This window comes from Vitis vinifera, chromosome 14 (assembly GCF_030704535.1).
Source record: "Vitis vinifera cultivar Pinot Noir 40024 chromosome 14, ASM3070453v1".
Taxonomy (NCBI): domain Eukaryota; kingdom Viridiplantae; phylum Streptophyta; class Magnoliopsida; order Vitales; family Vitaceae; genus Vitis; species Vitis vinifera.
This window is the reverse complement of record NC_081818.1, coordinates 5,062,645-5,084,116: the sequence shown is the minus strand read 5'-3', so window position 1 is coordinate 5,084,116 and position 21,472 is coordinate 5,062,645. Positions and strand designations below refer to the sequence as shown.

The 21,472-nt window shown below is 37.7% G+C and overlaps 1 protein-coding gene across 2 annotated transcripts in view; it reads right to left on the bottom strand.

The window, feature by feature from the left end:
* Positions 1–165: 165 nt before the first annotated feature.
* LOC100260652 (coiled-coil domain-containing protein SCD2) overlaps positions 166–21,472 on the bottom strand; it is a 71,135-nt gene continuing 49,828 nt past the window's right edge. For both annotated transcript variants that reach the window (XM_059742849.1, XM_019224699.2), the window contains 7 exons: positions 18,947–19,060; positions 16,644–16,765; positions 15,606–15,675; positions 3,777–3,824; positions 2,822–2,862; positions 1,038–1,164; positions 166–469 (listed from right to left, as the gene is read on the bottom strand). In XM_059742849.1, the coding sequence (XP_059598832.1) occupies positions 348–469; positions 1,038–1,164; positions 2,822–2,862; positions 3,777–3,824; positions 15,606–15,675; positions 16,644–16,765; positions 18,947–19,060 (644 nt within the window). In that variant the 3' untranslated portion in view covers positions 166–347. The remainder of the gene's footprint in view (positions 470–1,037; positions 1,165–2,821; positions 2,863–3,776; positions 3,825–15,605; positions 15,676–16,643; positions 16,766–18,946; positions 19,061–21,472) is intronic.

The following is a 21,472-nucleotide window of genomic DNA, read 5'->3' as shown; positions in this document are numbered from 1 at the left end:
TTTAAGAAATGCTAGGGATCAACCAATTCAGGGGGATATGCATATGAGACCCTAGGGATCTCCCAATTTTCTCTACCATTTGCTTCAATAGGATGGTCTTGTTTTGAGAAGCTGCTAAAAAAGACATGACTACATATACTCAAAATGACTCCAACTAGAAAAGGCTTAGTAAATTGCCAAGTGATGTTTGGGCAGAATTTTTATATGATAATTCAATAAGAATAAACAAGGATGTATGTAACTCAAATTTAACAGCCTAATCAGGGTCTCACCTCAATAACTAGAAACATAAGATGAGAATAAATTTCTGAAAAGGAATAGGTGTGGGCAAAAGGTTCAACTGTACATCAGTAGTCCGGATCAATCTGCTGTCTGGGGTTGGTGAAATCTTGCCCAATCCATTTGCGAGATTCTTCCCACAGTTGGTGTTCAATCCCTAGCTTCCTGAGCTCTACAAGGCCACGCTCAACTGTGACATGAAAACAAAGCTTCAGCAAACAAATTCGTTTTAGTTACTATACTTATTGTGTCCTAAAGGCTAAAAAGAGTTAGAATCTGATTTCTTTCATATCCGGCATGTTATTTAGCATGAGTCCTCCATTCATGCGATCCTGGGTCTGCATTAGGAGTGGACTCCACAGGTATAAGTGGGTTTGCATGTTTCACAAGTTTATTCTTTGGCTTTATAGATTTTGATGGGATGCATTGGCAAAACATGTGATGTTAGCTACAAACAGCAAAATTTTGTTACAGATTTTTCATGCTGAATGTAAATCATAGAAAATAATTGCTTTCTGAATTTTGAAAGATGAAAAATCGAGCTGATATAACAGAAAATGTAGCTTGAAAATAATAAAAATTGGGTAAAAATGAGGGAAGTGAAGTTACACTGCAAAGATATGCATCTCATGATCAGATAGTTTAAGGCAGCTAGCATGGGAGATGATAGTAAGTGCAAACGTTGGTGAACACACACTCTCTCTCTCTTTCACACACACACACACACACAAATACAGAGAGAAAGAGAGAGAGAGTACCATCAACTGCATCATGAAAGGCGGGCTGCCGAGTGGTGTGATTGATCCAGAATTGCAAACGTTCATCAGCAATATCCCTTTCTACACCAAGATTCTTTGCTCTTCTCCAGAAATAAGTAAGCCAAGCCTGCAAGCGAAAATTGAACAAGCATCCAAGAAGTGACTCAACTTTAGAAACTACAAAATGCAGCTATCATATAGATTCTAACAGATTAAACAGGAGTAAGAAGTTTGGTAAACCAAAAACCAAACAAGCATGGTAATAACATCCGTGGATTTTTTTAATGTGATATTCATTCTCAAACCAACATTAAAAGATGAATCAAAAGCATTTCTATGAATTAGGCATGCATATATTGTCAAGGACTTCCATATTGAAGTTACTTGAGCTTTTGCAAAAAAAAAAAATCAAGGAAATGGTCTTCTAAACTAAAATGGACTTCAGCTTCCACAAAGATACACCACTGTCTCTCTCACATATCCAATGGCCTATTTGGGGAAAATATCCATATTAGTTTCTCTCTCTCTCAAGGAAGATGGTCTTCTAAATTAAATGGACTTCAAACTCCACCTAGATACATCACTGTCCCTCTCATATCCAATGGCCTATTTGGGGTAAATCTCCATATTTTCCTTGAAAAATTGACTGTCAAACAGTAAGAACTATAATCAAATACAATTGTTTGAGTGTTTCAACTTTCACGAAGATACGTCTTTCCCCTATCCCTTGAGGAAGAGGGTCTTCTACATTTAAATGGCCTTCAACTTCCACCAAGATACATCTCTCTATTTCTCTCTCATCTCAAATGCCCTATCTGGGGTAAATATCCATATTTTTTCTTGATAAATGGACTATCACAACAGTAATAACTATAATTGTTCAATTGGTTCAACTTCCACCCAGAAACACCTCTCTCTCTCTCTCTCTCTCATCCATATTTTTCCTGGAAAATCAGTTATCACAACAGTAACCACATAATTGTCAAGTTTTTCGACTTCCAACAAGATGCATTTCCCCCTTCCTCCCCAGTATGCCTGTCCAATCCATGGAGCCTATTGGGCCTAGGCCTGCAGGTTTTGCAATCCGGTTGGCAACCATTCAGGCACGTGTCACAACTGCCACAAAAAGCTCATTGCAAATGATTCCACTCTGGAGCATGACTGATCCCCTATCTATTCTGCCACTCTCACCCTTTGCATCTCTCTGAGGTTGCACTACACTACCTTCAAGGTAAGAGCTCTTTCAATTCACCACTCTTTATAGAACACCTCTACACCAAAAACTAGGATCTACATTGATATAAATAGGCGTGGAAATCATTACTCATTCAGCATATTTAAGTGTTGGATAAGTTCTGTCACCATCACCCATACACTCCCAAACCTCAACTAGAATATTACTGCATCCAGGGGACTCAAGCTTACATGATGCCCATCTTTTTTGGGAATCAATATCTTCTATATGCCTTTATATTTCTGAAACACCCAATTCCTCTTAGGCTTAAGTTCCAGGTTTGTGAAACTCTTCTCCCACAACAATATTGGTAGGGCAAAATACCTTTAAAGAACTGAAGCAAAAAGGAAAGAAAAGAAAAGAAAACATCTCAAGTGTTCCTTCAATGGTGATAACATAAAACCCAAGAAAAGAAAACAATAAGAAAAAAAAAAAAAGTTCTTGAAATGATTCTTAACAGATTACTGTGGGTTTACTGAGCAACTATAATAATAATAATTTTCTTCGAGGATAGGTAAAGAAAGAACTTGCAAAACAAGTCTCATCATACCTGTTTAAAAAGCACATCTTCTGATTCCTCTTGGCTCAATTCTGAAAGAAAATATAATTCTTTAGACAAATTTAACATCAATCTAGCCAAATTTTAAACAGTATTGTATGAGAAGCTAAGTTCATTGAGGCAAACAATAAAAGTTAGGAATTGAAAAAACGTAAGCTTAAGAAATTTCATCATAGCACAGTTACACAGGAAAAAGAAGATTCATAATTTTACATAGTGAGCCATGGAATGAATTTCATGCTCCAAGAGTGCTGAGGTAAATCCAGAAATCAGCCTAATTGACCAGTGGATTGCCCAGGCAGAAATTGCAGCCATCCACATCAACCTCATAGCTTAATGAGGCATATGGCAATCATTCCAGGTCAACCCTTTTTCCCTAACAATACACCAGCTTCAATCTTAAATTCAGCCATTATCATGGAGAAATTCATCCAGGAACAAAAATGACAAGATGTATACTTCACATTCAAATAGATATTCATAACCAAGAATAGATATTCTGTCATGTGACCTAGATCGGATTAACTACCAACTTAACAGCTCCCCACCTCCTTGGATTGGTTGTTACATAGTACACTTATCTACATCAGCCATTCCTCAGTGTGTATGCACAACTAACATATAGCTTCCTATTTTGTGACATGAATATACAAGAATGAAAAAGGCCTTGCACAACTTAATTAATAATATTCTATTCTTCAACATGTTCTATTTCTTGTCATTAAAGAATAAAGATACTACAGCATCCTATCTAAACCATCTATCTGATCATGGAGCCTCAAGTTTGACTTGACTTAGTTTAGATGTCCTACAAAATCTCTGAACACCTTATGTACTTACCTAAATTTTGACAGGAAAATTTATTTTTATCACTCACTCACATGGCATATGCTACTTCACTAATTAATATTACATACAAATTTGATAGTTTGCTATGTGAACTTACCAAATGATTCTAAAAGATTATGTGCCTCTGTTGATAGTTTCAAATCACCTACACCATGATTCAAAAATAAAAGTACAAGGAAATTTGTTAGATAACCACATCAAGATAGTAGTTGCGATAAATTGAATTATGTATCTAAAAAATAACTGATTAATCATGAAGCTAAGGAGCACATAAAGCCTCAGGTTAACAATTCAAAAATGAACAAATTCTATAGTTTAAACCAAAAAAGTATTTGAAGCAATTGTAAAAGAATATAGACAAAAGAAGCATCATGATCACAAGAAACATCAGCCAAGTAGCATAAAAAAGAAGCATGCACATTACCAAAGAATGACAAACTTTCCATCTCATAAATTTGTCTTCCTAATGAAATTTCCAAACACAAAAGGAAAAAAACTATTGCAATGACATGGCAGGAAGACTCTTATGATAGATGGTACCCAAAAATTACAGCAAGATTCATCCCCTCTCAACCTGACATCAAACCCCTAAAAATTGATGCCAAAATCTTGGAGATGACTGCATGGCATGAGAGAATTGGACGAATCTTGTAAGAGACCCATTGGCCAGTAGGAAAGCCTATGCTTTTGGTGAGTTTAAAAGCATGAGGATCATAACTGTTTAGAGGAAAATATTACAAAAGCAAGGCAACCAAGGATTTCAAATTTTCACTATGCATTTTATAGTTCCTTTTTTACAATGACAAGTAGAAAATAACTCAATGTTAATATGCATTTCTCCATACAAAAGATAGAAAGTAACAATTGAAAGAAGATGTTGAATATAATGTATTTATAGTATATAATCTTTCCTTGTTAATATAGGTCACATGTATGGTAGTTAGGACTCCTAGCCTTGTATATATATATATTTCTCAATTGTAAGTAGACATTACATGAATGAGAATTAAGGTTTTTCTTCTTTCTCTCTCTCTCTCAACATGGTATCAGAGCCAAGGAAGAAAACCTAATTCTTTCCTGTTTCCCGTGTCATCAACTCCGGGAAACCTTCCGGTGACCATGTTTCATTCCGGTCACCTTCCCCATCTCCCAATACTTTCCGGTCAGTCGGATCGTCGTCAGAAACCACTCACCGCCGGCGAACTTTCCCGGCGACGTATTTTTCCGACACCGACCATACCAGAAGGAGCACCTGGAGGAGATCTCAACCTTTTGTGAAGGCACCGGCACCAAAAGATCATCCACGCGCAATTTTCCGGCCGGCGACTGCATCTCACGCACCGGCGCGTGAGAGCGCGTGAGGCCTTTTCCGGCGACGCGCCTCCTCCTCCAGCTTCGCCTGACGCCGACCAGCCTTCCTACCTCCCTGGTTCTCCCATCCGAGCCCTGCACGTACCTCTTTTGGGGATTTTTGTCTCCGTCAGCCCTCCAAGCAGTCTTTCCGGTGAAGCTCCGACTACTTTTTCTCCACTCCAATCCCTACACGTGCCTTGGGAAGTGTTCTTCTACCTTTCTGGTGGTACCACGCCGCAATCTGAAGCCGTATTAGGGCTCTCTTCGATCCAAACATACTTCATTCTCCAGATAAGTGGATATGGCTACTAAAACTTCCATTTTTTCCTCTGTCATATCTGGATCTCCTATGATTACTTCGGAGAAATTGGTTGGCAGTGAAAATTATCTTTCCTGGTCTGCCTCTGTTGAACTTTGGTTTATGGGTCGAGGATATGAGGATCACTTGATTACACAGGAGGCAGATATCCCTGAGGTTGACCGGGTACAGTGGAGGAAGATAGATGCACAGTTATGTAGTGTATTATGGCAATCGGTTGATCCCAAGATTCTTCTTCATCTTCGGGCCTACAAAACTTGTTTTAAATTTTGGACTCAGGCCAAAGGATTATACACGAATGATATCCAGCGTCTTTATAAGGTGGCTTCTGCTATTGTCCATATCAGCCAACAGGACTTGGATCTATCTACTTATATTGGCCAGATTGTCTCTCTTAAGGAGGAGTTCTTGACTGTGATGCCTCTTACTCCTGATGTTGGGGCTCAACAAACACAGCTTGACAAATTCTTCATGGTTCTTACTCTTATTGGCCTCCGTCCGGATCTTGAGCCTGTCCGCGATCAGATTCTTGGTAGTTCATCAGTTCCGTCCTTGGATGATGTGTTTGCTCGCCTCCTCCGTATCTCCTCCACTCAGACTTTGCCATTTGATAGCACTTCAGATTCTTCTGTATTAGTTTCTCAAACTAGCTCTCGAGGAGGCCGCAGTGGTACCCGAGGTAGAGGTCAATGTCCTCATTGCACCTATTGCAATAAACTTGGTCACACTCGCGATCGTTGCTATCAGTTACATGGACGGCCTCCTCGCACTGCCCATGTGGCCCAGTCCTCTGATTCTCCGCTGCCTCAGCCTCTGAGCTCTTCCGCATCTCAGGCTTCTGTTGCCTCTGTTGCCCAGCCTGGTAATGCCTCTGCCTGCCTTACCCACACATCTTCTCTTGGACCCTGAATTCTAGATTTTGGAGCTTTTGATCACCTATCTGGTAATAAGGATCTCTTCTCCTCTATTACTACTACCTCTGCTTTACCTACTGTTACCTTAGCTAATGGTTCTCAAACTGTGGCTAAAGGTATTGGTTTGGCCCTTCCTCTGCCTTCTCTACCTCTCACTTCTGTCCTTTATACTCCTGAATGTCCTTTTAATCTTATTTCCATCAGCAAAATCACTCGTACTCTTAATTGCTCTATTAACTTTTCTGATAAATTTGTGACCTTGCAGGACCGGAGTACGGGGAAGACGATTGGCATAGGATGTGAGTCTCAAGGCCTCTATCACCTCACCTTGGATTCATCTCCTGCAGTTTGCATTTCCACTGATGCTCCTCTCCTCATTCACAATCGTCTGGGCCACCCTAGTCTCTCCAAGTTCCATAAGATGGTCCCTCGTTTTTCCACTTTGTCGTCGCTTCCGTGTGAGTCATGTCAGCTTGGGAAACATACTCGTGTCTCGTTCCCAAAGCGTTTGAATAATCGGGCAAAGTCTCCTTTTGAGCTTGTCCACACTGATGTTTGGGGTCCTTGTCGGACTGCGTCTACTTTAGGATTTCAGTATTTTGTCACTTTCATTGATGACTATTCTCGATGTACTTGGTTATTTTTAATGAAAAATCGAGCTGAGTTATTCTCTATTTTCCAGAAATTTTATGCTGAAATCCAAACCCAGTTTAATATTTCTATTCGTGTGTTATGCAGTAACAATGCCAGGGAATATTTTTCAGCCCCATTTACTTCGTTTATGTCTCATCATGGGATTCTTCATCAGTCTTCTTGTGCTCATACTCCTCAACAAAATGGGGTAGCTGAACGCAAGAATCGACATCTTGTTGAGACAACTCGTACTATCCTCCTCAATAGTAATGTTCCTTTTCGTTTTTGGGGGGACGCTGTTCTTACCGCTTGTTATTTGATTAATCGTATGCCCTCTTCTATCTTACACGATCAGATTCCTCACTCCCTTCTCTTCCCTGACCAACCACTTTATTTCCTTCCTCCTCGTGTCTTTGGTTGTACTTGCTTTGTTCATATTCTCACTCCTGGACAGGACAAGCTTTCCGCCAAAGCCATGAAGTGCCTCTTCTTGGGATATTCCAGACTTCAGAAGGGTTATCGTTGTTATTCCCTTGAGACTCATCGATACTTTATCTCCGCTGATGTCACCTTCTTTGAGGACTCACCATTCTTTTCCACCACTTCTGAGTTTCTTCCTGTTTCTGAAGTCTTACCCATTCCCATTGTCTCCCCACCTGATGCTATGCCTCCTCGACCACTTCAGGTTTATCATCGTCGCCCTCGTGTCGTTACTCCTCTCCCTTTTGCTGAGGCACCTGCTGACCCACTTCCTATCCCTTCGGCTTCACCTGCCCCGGCTCTGCCTTTTCCTAATGATTTACCCATTGTTGTTCGGAAAGGTACTCGCTCTATTCGTAATCCTCATCCTATTTACAATTTTTTGAGTTATCATTTATTATCTTCACCCTATTCTGCTTTTGTTTCTGCTATATCCTCTGTTTCTCTTCCAAAGAGCACCCATGAAGCTCTTTCCCATCCAGGCTGGCGACAGGCAATGGTGGATGAAATGACTGCTCTGCACTCTAATGGCACTTGGGATCTTGTTGTTTTACCCTCTGGTAAATCTACAGTTGGTTGTCGTTGGGTCTATGCAGTTAAGGTTGGTCCTAATGGTCAGGTTGATCGCCTTAAGGCCCGCTTAGTTGCTAAAGGCTATACTCAAGTTTATGGTTCTGATTATGGTGACACATTCTCCCCTGTTGCCAAGATTGCTTCTGTCCGCTTGCTTCTCTCCATGGCTGCTATGTGTTCTTGGCCTCTTTATCAGTTGGATATTAAAAATGTCTTCCTTCATGGTGATCTTGCCGAGGAAGTTTATATGGAGCAACCTCCTGGTTTTGTTGCTCAGGGGGAGTTTGGTTTAGTGTGTAGGTTACGCCGTTCTCTATATGGCTTGAAACAATCTCCTCGAGCATGGTTTGGCCGTTTTAATTCTGTTGTTCAAGAGTTTGGCATGCTTCGCAGTACAGCAAACCATTCAGTTTTCTATCATCATAACTCCTTGGGGCAGTGTATTTATCTGGTTGTTTATGTGGACGACATCGTCATTACAGGCAGTGATCAGGATGGTATTCAGAAACTAAAGCAACATCTTTTTACCCACTTTCAGACCAAAGACTTGGGGAAACTCAAGTATTTCTTGGGAATTAAGATAGCTCAATCCAGTTCTGGTGTGGTCCTTTCCCAAAGGAAGTATGCTTTAGACATCCTGGAAGAAACCGGTATGTTAGACTGTAAACCGGTAGACACACCAATGGATCCGAATGTCAAACTTGTACCAGGACAGGGGGAGCCTTTAGGAGACCCCGGGAGATATCGACGGCTCGTAGGTAAATTGAACTATCTCACCATTACTCGTCCAGACATTTCTTTTCTTGTGAGTGTTGTTAGTCAATTCCTACAGTCACCATGTGATAGCCATTGGGATGCCGTAGTCCGCATTCTTCGATATATCAAAAGTACACCAGGTCAAGGTGTGTTGTACGAGAACAGAGGTCATACTCAGGTTGTTGGTTACACAGATGCAGATTGGGCTGGCTCACCCACAGATAGACGTTCCACTTCAGGGTACTGTGTTTTTATTGGAGGTAATCTAATATCTTGGAAGAGTAAGAAACAAGATGTAGTGGCCAGATCTAGCGCTGAAGCCGAGTATCGAGCTATGGCTTTGGCAACATGTGAACTCATATGGTTGAGACATCTTCTTCGAGAGTTGAGATTTGGAAAGGATGAACAGATGAAACTCATCTGTGATAATCAGGCCGCATTACATATTGCATCCAATCCAGTCTTTCATGAAAGGACCAAGCATATTGAAGTTGACTATCATTTCATTAGAGAGAAGATCGCATCAGGATGTGTTGCTACAAGTTTTGTTAATTCAAATGATCAACTAGCAGACATCTTCACTAAATCTCTCAAAGGTCCTAGGATTAAATATATTTGTAACAAGCTTGGTGCATATGACGTGTATGCTTCAGCTTGAGGGGGAGTGTTGAATATAATGTATTTATAGTATATAATCTTTCCTTGTTAATATAGGTCACATGTATGGTAGTTAGGACTCCTAGTCTTGTATATATATATATTCCTCAATTGTAAGTAGACATTACATGAATGAGAATTAAGGTTTTTCTTCTTTCTCTCTCTCTTTCAACAGAAGAGAATCAACAAAGGACAATATTTATGAATGGTTACATTCAACACCTTCACTGTCAATGTGCTTGTTCAATTATAGTAAAACTGCATGTAAGGATGGAAGCAAGTGTTGGAAGATAATTCAAATAAAATCAAATCATTCTAACTATGGGCAGATTCTGTTTTAAACCAGTAGCCGAATAATCAGCTATTATTTGAATGTTATTTGAATTTTTAAATTTTGAATAAATGTTGCCGATTAATAGCAACGAAATCTTAGGAGATATGATTTCATTATTCCTAAAATTAAGGTCTATTTTCATGTTCTACTTCATATAAATTAGGGTTTGTACCTCTGTTTTATTTTTCAATAAGTATTCGATGAATGCTAGTTTTTTCTCCTTATCAGTGGCATGGTATCAAAGCCAACTGACTTCTAATTGAGAAAAAACAAAGGCCAAAACAGCCATGGCTGGAGCAAGAAGGGGTAGTGTCTCAGAGGAGTTGTCTGACACTTCTTAGACACCTCTTACAATTGCTCCCACCGTCTTAACCTCAAAAAATGCTTCGCAACAAATTACAACACAAAAATTGAACAGGAATTTTTCTTTGCAATGGTCAAGAGCAGTGCTAACGGTGGTTCGAGGTTGTGGCAAGCTACGATACCTAAACGGGACCATTACTGAACTAGCAAAAACAGACCTGACTTACCCCACATGGGACACCAACAACTTGATTGTGATGTCGTGGTTGGTAAACTCTATGACTGACAAAGTACAGAGCAATTATCTCTATTAGCCTACTGCAAAAGAAATTTAGGACTCTAAATCTTGCGTATCCTGACTTAGAAAAATCAACTCAGGTTTTTGAGTTGCGGAATATGGCCAGAAATTTAAGTCAAGGAGATTCAGATATGTCTACATACTTCACATCACTCAATAAAACACGGCAAGAGTTGGACTTAGTTGATGATTGCGATTAGAGCTGCACTGCCGACTATGAAAGATACAGAGCTCGGATTAATAAGGAAAGGATCTATGACTTCTTAACGGGACTCAACAAGGAACTGGATGAGGTTCAAGGCCGATTTCTTAGAATAAAGCCACTTCCAGTGATTGAAGAAATCTTCGCAGAGGTGAGGAGAGAGGAGACACGCAAACGTGTGATGCTTGGTGGGGTAAAAACTCCTATTGTTCCTGGCAATACTATTGTTGATAACTTAGCCCTGGCAGCCTGTAAAGATGACAGTTCCAGTGGAAATACTCGCAACAACAGAAGAACAACATCCTTTGGTGTGATCACTGTCAGAGATCCAATCACGGCTGTGAAACCTGCTGGAAGCAAAATGGCAGACCACCATATTTCAGAGATAACCAAGGCACTAGGAAGGAACCCAATGGATATTAGACCACTTTGGGTACTAAACAACGGCCAGGAGAGAACTTTTTCAACATTTCCTTAAACTAGGAGCAGTTAGAGTAGCTCTACAAATTGTTAACACCATCCTCAGCCTCGGTACCAGCACAATCATGCACTAATACACCCAAAACTTCATTAACTCATCATTCCTAGCCCAAAAAGGTGCATTTCAGACTGCTTTGAGTGGAACAATAGAAAAATTCTACCCTTGGATCATAGATTTAGGGGCAACAGACCATATAACAGGTTGTGCAAGTCTTTTTTCTACTTATACTCCAGGTTCTGGACACATTAAAGTTAAAATTGTAGATGGATCCCTTGCTAGTATTGCAGGGACTGGTACTATAATTTTAGGGCCTCATATAACCTTCTTCAATGTTCACCATGTCCCAAAATTATCATGTAACTTGCTGTCTATTAGCAACTTACCAAAGATTTGAACCGTGCTGCCTATTTCTTGCCTAATCATTGTGAATTTCAGGATGTGACTTCGAGGAAGAGGATTGGCAATGCTGAGAAATATGGAGGGTTCTACTACTTCAAGGAAGACAATACCTAGGATGGACAAGCTCAAAGCTCAAACAACTGGTTATGAATCTTCCTTTAGGACTAAGCAACAAGAAATAATGTTGTGGCACTTTAGGTTAGGCCACCCTCATTTTCAATGTTTGAAACATTTGTTTCCTTCTCTTTTCAATAATAAAGATGTTTTTCAGTGTGATATTTTTCAATTTGCTAAACATCAATGCCCCAATTATCCTTCTCAACCCTACAAAGCATCCAAACCTTTTGCAATGATTCATAGTGATATATGGGATCCCTCACATCTACAAAGTCTAATTGGGAAAAAATTGTTTATCATTTATTAATGATCACATATGAACTATATGGCTATATCTCTTGAAAGAAAAAAATAAGGTAGAACCAACATTCAAAATTTTTTATCAAATAATTCAGAACCAGTTTAATGCTAAAATCAAATTCTTACGAACAGATAATGGGGGAGAGTATTTTAACACCATTTTGGGGAATTATTTGTTAGAAAAAGGGATTATGCATCAAAGTTCATGCATAGGTACACCTCAACAAAATGGAGTGGCTAAGCGAAAGAATAGACATATGAGAAGTAGCCCGATCCATTATGTTTACCACAAACATACCAAAACAATTTTGGGGGGATTCCATTCTTATAGCCTTACCTTATAAATCGTATGCTTACCTGAGTTCTCAATTACCAAACACCATTAAAAAGCTTCCTTCAATTTTATCCACAAACTCGGTCCATTAACCAACTTCCCCTCAAGGTTTTTGGCTGTAAACCCTTATTCATGTTCCTGACCAAAATCGAACCAAACTGGATCCCAGAGCATTAGCATATGTCTTTCTTGTTTATTCAGCCATACAAAAGGGTATCCTTGTTACTCTCCTGAAAAATGAAAATACTTTGTCATTATAGATGTTATATTTTTTGAGAACCAACCTTATTTCTCCAAAAATTCACTTCAGAGGACCTCTACATTACTTTTTAGGGATGAAAGTGGCAAAGAACAAGAGTGGAATATCATTGCTAAGGCTACTACCAAAACAACCACCAAACTTGCTACCTAACCCAACTGTATCACCAAAACAACTATTGAACCAGCCTTCTTACCCACCTAAATAGCTAGAACACCTCCTTAACCAGCCAGTGTTTGAAACTGACAAACCAGAACAACCTAACCTAGTCAAACTTGGGGTGTCAACAACAAAAACAAATTCAAGGCCAGGGGGAGATTCACTACAGCAACCAGAACTTCGTGTCTATTCAAGGAGTAACTTGAGAATAGTAGAGACAAAAATGGACCAATAGTGCTGTCAAGAATCAGAATCAACTTCCTTCCTGAGGTAAGTGACCTTGATTTGCCTATAGCCATGAGAAAAGGAGTTCGGTGATGTACTCAACACCCAATATCCAATTTTGTGTCATATAATTATCTCTCACCTCAATTTCAAGCTTTTATTTCCAAACTTTCAGGAGAAGAAGTTTTGAAACATTTTCATGAGGCTTTACAAGATTCTCAATAGAGAGAAGCTGTTATGGAGGAAATGAAAGCTCTTAAACCAAAAAAACAAAATATGGGATTTACTGGACAAGCCTAAAGGAAAGATGTTTATTAGATGCAAATTGGTGTTTGTTGTAAAATATAAGTCAGATAGGTCCATTGAAAAGTACAAAGTGAGGCTAGTAGCTAAGGGATTCACTCAAACTAATCGTATTGACTATCAAGAAACGTTTGCCCCAATTACCAAACTTAATACCGAAAGAGTTCTTTTATCCCTTGCTGCAAATCTGGATTGGTGACTTCAACAACTAGACATCAAAAATGCTTTTCTAAATGGAGACCTGGAAGAAGAAGTGTACATGGAATTGCCTCCATGATTCGATCAAAGGAATGAAGGGAAAGTCTACAAGCTTAGAAAATCTCTCTATGGGCTAAAACAATCTCCCCGTGCATTGTCCGAGAGATTTACCAAGGCCATCATGATGCATGGATATACACAAGCTCAATCCAATCATACCTTGTTTTATCGTCACAGTGAGGGTAAGGTCACTATTCTTATTGTCTATATGGATGACATTATAATGATTGGGAATGATCCAATGGAGCTGAAGCGATTAAAAGGGAAGTTGGTTGCTAAGTTTGAAATTAAAGATCTATGACCTTTACATTACTTTTTAGGGATGGACATGGCAAGGAACAAGAATGGAATATCAGTTTCCCAAAGAAAATATATTCTAGATCTCTTGAAGGAAACCGGGATGCTAGAATATAAACCTGTGGATACTCCAATGGATCCGATAAAGAAGATTGGAGAACAAAAAGAAAGCACACCCGTCGACACCAGAAGATATCAACGTCTAGTAGGAAAGCTAATTTATCTTTCCCACACTAGACCAGACATCACTTTTGCAGTAAGCATTATGAGTTAATACATGCATGCTCCTTACGAAGAACATATGAAAGTTGTATATAGAATTCTGAAGTATCTTAAAGCATCTCCAAGAAAAGGATTATTTTTCAAAAAAATATGAAACAAGAAGCATCGAAGGGTTCATGGATGTTGACTTGGCAAGTTCCATAGATGATCGTCAACTTCAAGCTATTGCACCTTTCTGTGGAGCAACTTGAAAGCAAATAGTAGTAGCTAGAAGTAGCGCCAAAGGCGGAATTTCGTGCTATTGCTAATGGTATGTGTGAACTACTATGGCTTAAACAACTTTTAGGAGAAATTGGTGTGAAGGAGGGGTGCCAATGAAGATGTATTGTGATAATAAGGTGGTCATCAACATATCACACAACTCAGTTCATCATGACCGAACTAAACATGTAGAAGTTGATAGACACTTTATAAAGGAGAAGGTTGAAGATGGTACAATTTGCATGGTTTATGTACCAACAAATAAACAAGTAGCAGATGCACTTGCCAAAGCACTATCAAGAAGATTATTCGAGCAGCTAGTAGACAAGTTGGGTATGTTCAATTTGTACAACCCAACTTGAGAGAAAACGTTGGAAGATAATTCAAATAAAATCAATTCATTCTAAATATGGGAAAATTTTATTTTAAACCAATAGCCAAATAATCAGCTATTATTTGAATGTTATTTGACTTTTTTAATTTTGAATAAATGTTGTTGATTAATAGCAACAAAATCTTAGGAGATATGGTTTTATTATTCCTAGAATTAAGGTCTATTTTCAAGTTATGCTTTGTATAAATTAGAGCTTGTACCTTTGTTTCATTTTTCAATAAGAACTCAATGAATGCTGGTTTTTTCTCCTAATTGGTGATAGCAAGCATCTAAAACTAATTAAAAAATCATTGTAAGCAAACCACAAACATCAACAGAGAACAATGATTTAGGACAATCCTAAGGTCGTTGTCTACCATCAAATATGGATGAGCTAGTGACTCAATGTTTTAGTATTTTAGGAGAAAACAAAGAATTAAGGTGAGAAAGAATGAGAAGAATTTATGGGCAAATCTCAAAAACTTACTAAGGCTTTAAAGATGCATAAATTATTATTTTATCATCTTCATTGTTCTTTTGGTCACATCAAACAACTTTATTTGTAGGCTTTACAATGCCTAATAGAAAAAGACTTCCAAATCTAAATAGGATTAAAATACCAACTACCATTAACTTGGACCCCAAACAATCCACATCATTAAAAATTTACCAAAATACCCTTTTATTCTTTTCATTAATAAATCCAAAGGGCTTAATCTCCATCAAGGAACCAACAATTAATGTTAATTGGCTTGATATATATTATTGACATATTATCAAACAACTTAAACTTTTGGAACAAGTGGTGGTTTAACAATAGGGGTAGTAATTGGGCTATGTCGTGTCAAAATAAAAAAAAAATGTTTAATAAACATGAGCAAGTGGTTGTTTAACACCAAAATACTTAATGTTTAATTTATTTCTTCACTAAACAACCAACACCTTTGTGCAAGAGATGAAATAGAAGATTTCCGCAATCAACTGCTTTGAACTAGAATGTTACAACAATCATAAAATTAATAAATATTTCATAGTAGTCCTAATATTAAAATAACTAGGTTACCAATAGTTTACTGATAATAAATTATTTCAATAATAAAATGCTAATAATGATACCTGCAAAATCAGATTTCAGTGAACTGGAACGCCGATGATGAGCCAATGCATACACAACTGCCTCCTCTACCTTCAATAAAAAAGAATGCATTAAACTGCTAACTACAAGAATAATCAATTTTAGAAACATCAAAACACTATCTGTGATCTATTGCTGCCAGATCTGCCATTTCTCATAGTCTTTAGAACCTACATCAATCAAAATTTATTCTCTTTCACATATAAATCTAGGACCAGTCTCCATTCCATCCAGCTTGGATACCATGTTTTAAAAAGGAGAGAAAAGAGGAAATATCAACCTAAAAAACAAAAGTAAAAAATCTTGGCTAAAACCTATTTATCAATTTCATGTATTAGTCAACCCCATATAATCACAAAATCATATCCCTATAATTAAAATGTTGGACCACTATCAAATTTGTTTACATGTCTAAATCAAAATTCCATTGTTCCAAGTGGTATAATTAAAAAAAGATTTCAATATTGAAATACGGTAAACTCGTTGGCAAAGGGATTTTAGTCCTTTTGAATGGGGTCCAAGTGCTACTATTTTTGTTTCTCTAATCTTGGATAGTGTTTTGGCATCTTCAATGCTAAGGACGAAACCTGTCCCAATTGGTATAATTCAAAAAATAGAATATACCAACATAAAAAGACGATTAACCAAATTGCAAAGGGATTTTCTCTTTTTTTTTTTTTTTCTTATGCAATCTTGTCATGGGAAAACATTTTAGTCATTTTGATTGAGGGACCAAAATGCTGCTATTTTTATTCCTCTAATCTTGGATAGTGTTTCGGCATTTTCAATTTAAAGGAAGGCGACTATCATCCCCAACTACAGTATTGGAAAAATGAACACAAATGAAACAAGGACATAATGCTAGCTACACCCAGCACTAAGATCGAAGTGTATCTACATATAGACTTATAGGAGGGCCTAATAAAATATATGATGAAAAGTTCAAGAAATTTAAATGAAGAAAATTGATATGCATATGAACCTGTGAAACTATAATAATATAGGGATATAACAGAAACCTTCAATGAAGCCAGTTCTCGCAGACCAATCTCAACTAAAAGCATACTCTCTATGTTTCCCTCTCCAGAAGGTTCATTCAAGTCCCGTGGAGCCTTTTCTCTTTCCTCTGCATCACTGCTTGCTGCTCAGCGAGTTAGATCAAAGAAATACAATCAGTAAAAACTAAGACAAAAGGGGTAAAAAAAAACAAACATTCAAGTTGCACTCAGAAAGAAATATGAATTATAAAATTCACTTTATTGAAACAAATTATCCAGATATAAAATGAATTAGGCAGACAACATTTGGCGCCCTCATTATAGAATTCATCCCTCACCAAATAATGTACTGCCTAGTTAAGATTATACTTGACAGTTGGTCAAAATAAAATTATATTATAATCAGTTAAAGTAAATCTATGAATAATTATGGTGCAGGAAATGGTCGCAACCTTGGTAATGAGGTAGGCAATGGATTTGACAGATTAAGTGATGGTTTTAAATCATGTCAAATTTGCAGTAGTGACAGCAGCAGGGTGGTGTATGACAGTGTAGGATGGTTGATAGTGATGCAGTGAGTTGGTGGCAGCAGCATTGGTGATGGCTGTGGAGAACATGGTGAGAGTGACAACAATATTGGTGCAGTGGATGAATGGACTGCAGCAATGGTACTGGTGGTAGCAACAGCATTCACAGTAACAATAATGGCAATGCAGTGGTGCCAGTTAGCATTATGGTTTAACGGTATCAGCTTCTGACATGGGAAGTCCTAAGAGGACCAATCATGGCATCTCAAATTGGTATTGGACAATACAAACCATATGGCATATACTAGTTAAAAGGATCAAAATTTTAAAAGAAAAAAAATAATGAAAATGTTTTAAAAAATAAGTACAATTAGATGCAATCAACAAATTAATAAAAGTTATAATGCATTTGACATTGTTTAAATAACCACAAAAGCATACAGAGAATACAAAGAAGAAGATTTTGTGATGGAACTAGGCTGGTAGTCATAGTTCTGATAAAAGTTCCAAGCCTTTCTTTTTCGTTTTTTTTTTCTCGCAATTGCTATTGTTAAGCTACCAATTGATTTAAAAGGTTTAACTATTACATAAGGGACACACAACAAATACTAGGCTTACTCCCTCAGTGCAACTCTACCTTCGCACATGAAGGGGCAAATCACAATTATTAGGAATTAAGATAAACAGATAGGGAATAAATAGAAGGAGAGACTCTTACACAAGACCAACATTTAATTTACAAATTGAACCAAAAACTTAAGCTGTAGGTAATAGATCCACGATGTACACCAGGCTAACAATTATCATAACTCTTCAATTATTTTCCATCAATTATTCATCACAATATATTTGTAGATCATCATCATCATCATCATCATCATCATCATCATCATAACATTTAAGAAATGAAGAGATTGTTGCATTTTTTTTCAGTAGATTCAGAATGCCAGATTCTTTCACCATGTTGTGATGTAGTGGCTGGGTTGTTGCTGCAAGTGAAAAACTAGTAACCAGTCTCAAAATCTTACTAGTAATGGTCATTCAGTATATTACTCGTCCAAAAAAAGCCAATAATTTGAACCCTGGTTGGTCTTATGACAGTGCGCCTAGGTGTTGGAAAGAATAAGGGGATGTCATCATGGCAATGGTGGTGCTTGTGGTAATGTTATGGTGATGATGCCATTAGTAGCTATGCTGCCAACAGTATAGCAGAAGGGGCTCCCACAACAATGATGGTGGTGCTGGATGTGGTTCTCGTGGTGGTGGCACAGTGATAAGGTTGTAGCACCAATATTGCTGGTGGTAGCCATGGTGTTGAACAGGTGCTTGTACCAGTGATAGTGCAATAGTGGTGGTGAAGGCAGGGCAACAATCGTGATGGCAAGTATAATAGTGGTAGCAGCAGGAGGGATGAAGACTAATGATAGTGATGACAATAGCAGCAGCTGCAACGGTGTTTTGAGCAAGAGATTAGACACGGAACTTATATCTAAGCTTTTCGAAGTTCTAGTTCATGTAGGTTATAACCAGTCAGTTCATTCATTTCATGATCCCTAAGGATAAAAAAGTCCTAGTATGGAAAACCCATTCTTGGAGAATGCACCGATGACTCAGCTGACCTAACCAATTTCTCATTGGACATGCACCATCAGACAAAAGCACGAGCATAATGCTATAAAGACAGGGCCTCAACCCCATTTCTGACAGGGAAACAAGCAACAACAACAACACCAAAACAACCGACCAACTAATCATACAAACAAAAAATTAAACACATGCATCCAAATGAACTCTTACATGAAGAATTCTCCTCTTTTGCCTTTTGACCGGCTGCTAATACAACTTCAACAGGAAGAGGGGCAAAGGATGACCAGTATTCATATTTTACTCCAGCCACCTCTGCATGAATACCTGGCAAAAAATTATATAACCCACTAAACAATGAAGTCTGCATGTAAGATTTGTGTTACTTTGTCCCAAGACTTGCAGATTGCACAAGAACATAAGTTGGTAATCATTCAATTTAGTCATAGCTATTAACTAGACTCCATCTGAAAATTAAATCAACCATTCTAGCCTAAGAACAAGTATTAAATGAATAAATAAATAAATCAATAAATAAGCTTCACAACATAAACGGATGATTCAGGGTAGATACACATAAATCAGACTACTCAACTGCATGGGAAAGCTACTAATCATGGACTTGGACACATAAAAAACCTTGTGACAGATAATTAAAAATCTCAGATAACTTCATTTCTGAAAAGTGTTTACCGTTTATAACTAGCAAGTCATCAGGATCACCTTAAATATGATTAATTTGGAAAGACAAGGTTGATATAATATCAGAGCAATTCAGCTAAGTGGCATCCATCTGTTTTTGAGACTGAATCATGGTATGGTGCCAAAACCATATGTACAATGTGCTATAATATTACTAAGTAGTGAATGTACAGTAGGCCCTCCTAAAAAAAAAAAGAAAGAAAAAAAAGATCATTTTAAGAATCAACCTCATTTTCCCCATGAGGGATAATTGACAGTGGACCAAAGAGACTCATACAATGAATCACATATAAGGACCACCAGCACTTGAGAGGTATCATCCAATGTTGTATGACAAATAAATAAGAAACAAGACATCCATAAAATGAGCACTGCTGAATTTTGGGATGCAAAGATTGATCAAAGGCAACTCAATATAGATTAGAACTGAATGAATTTATTTACCATAGAAGCCAGGGGTAATGGAAGATGAGATAAGAAAAGTTCACGGGAATGATTTGGTGAAATGCAGTGAAGATTGATGACTTCACAAGAAAGAATCATAATGTTCAAGTTGAAGGATCTAGGAGTAGAAGCATGTTGACAAAGAGCAGAATGGTTAAAACAAATTCATGAAGCTAGCTTCATCTACTTGGTTTGGGGATGACACTCCACTTAGCATGTGCTCATGTACACAAGTGATCCAGAATAATGAAGAAATAAACCAAGAATGAATTTCCAACAGAGATATAGTGCTTATGAGACAACAAACTTCAAAGGGATGAAATATAATGTCTATAAATCTACTAATGCGTATCCTTATATAAAAAAGGCAAAAATCAATCTTGGAGATACGGTAAAACTAGGTTACAAAACCATTTGTAAACCTTACCATGTATAAGATGAAGAAAAAGATGACAAAATCACAAGGACTTCATAAGTTCAATCCTTCAATCCCTTAAGGCCATGTTTGGAACATTGGAATAGAGAATGGGAATAGGAAATCAATTCCATTCCCATTCATTAATATGTTTGAATTGTTTTCTAAAATGGGAATAGGAATAAAAAAAATTCCTTATCATGGAAACCAAATCTCACTCTTATTGGGATGTTGATTCTACTATTCCACATGATATTATGATTCACCTCTATTCTCATCCTGCTTCCATTCCTAATCCAACATACCAAATGCACACTAATGGTTGTATTTTGCTCATGTGATTTGTACAACAAAAATATTAACTGAAAACAAATACATTAGCCAAAATTATTACCAAAATGGTAATATAGGCTAATAAGCACCAAAGGGTAATATGGGCTAATAAGAACCAAAGTGGTGATATGGGAAAATAAGCACCAAAATGAGCATGCCATCAAAGATTCAAACAGGTGTAGATGATTTTCAATCAGACATGCATATTCACTGGCAAAGCTAATGCATGCCCAAGAGGGGCATATATGCCCCCTCCCCCCTAACAATTTCTCTTTTGAAAAAAAGATTTCAAAAAAAGGGATTTAACCCCCTTTCTCAAGGATAGGAGAGGAAAATTCCTTAATTACCAATAGGGCATAAATGTTGTTTATTCATTGTTTGCCTTTTCTCCTCCTTCCTCCACGCCCCCTGTCTCAAGTCACTTGTTGGCTCCACCACTAGATATATTGACTAGCATCATTATTGGAGCCACAACTAGTGGCATGAATGGCTGCTACTAAAAGCATTAACCCATATTTGAGACCAAGATCCTATCTCAAGATTTTGAAACTTTTATTTTATTCCTTCATACTCTTTAATCCCTAAAACTTTTTGCTTTTCTAATCCTGCTACTTGTTCAAAGCCACCTTTTATTACTACTTTTTGATCCTATATAAATGCAATAAGGTGGTTTTAATAAATGAAATGTGTCATAACCAATTGCCAATTTTCCTAAAAGCTTTGTTTGTAAAAGTTCCCCATGATCATGATGTTGCATCCCCCCTCAAGCTGATGCATAGAGGTTGTGCATTCCCGTTTTGCCAACTATAGATTCAAATGTGATTGTTGATATTATTGAGGTCTGA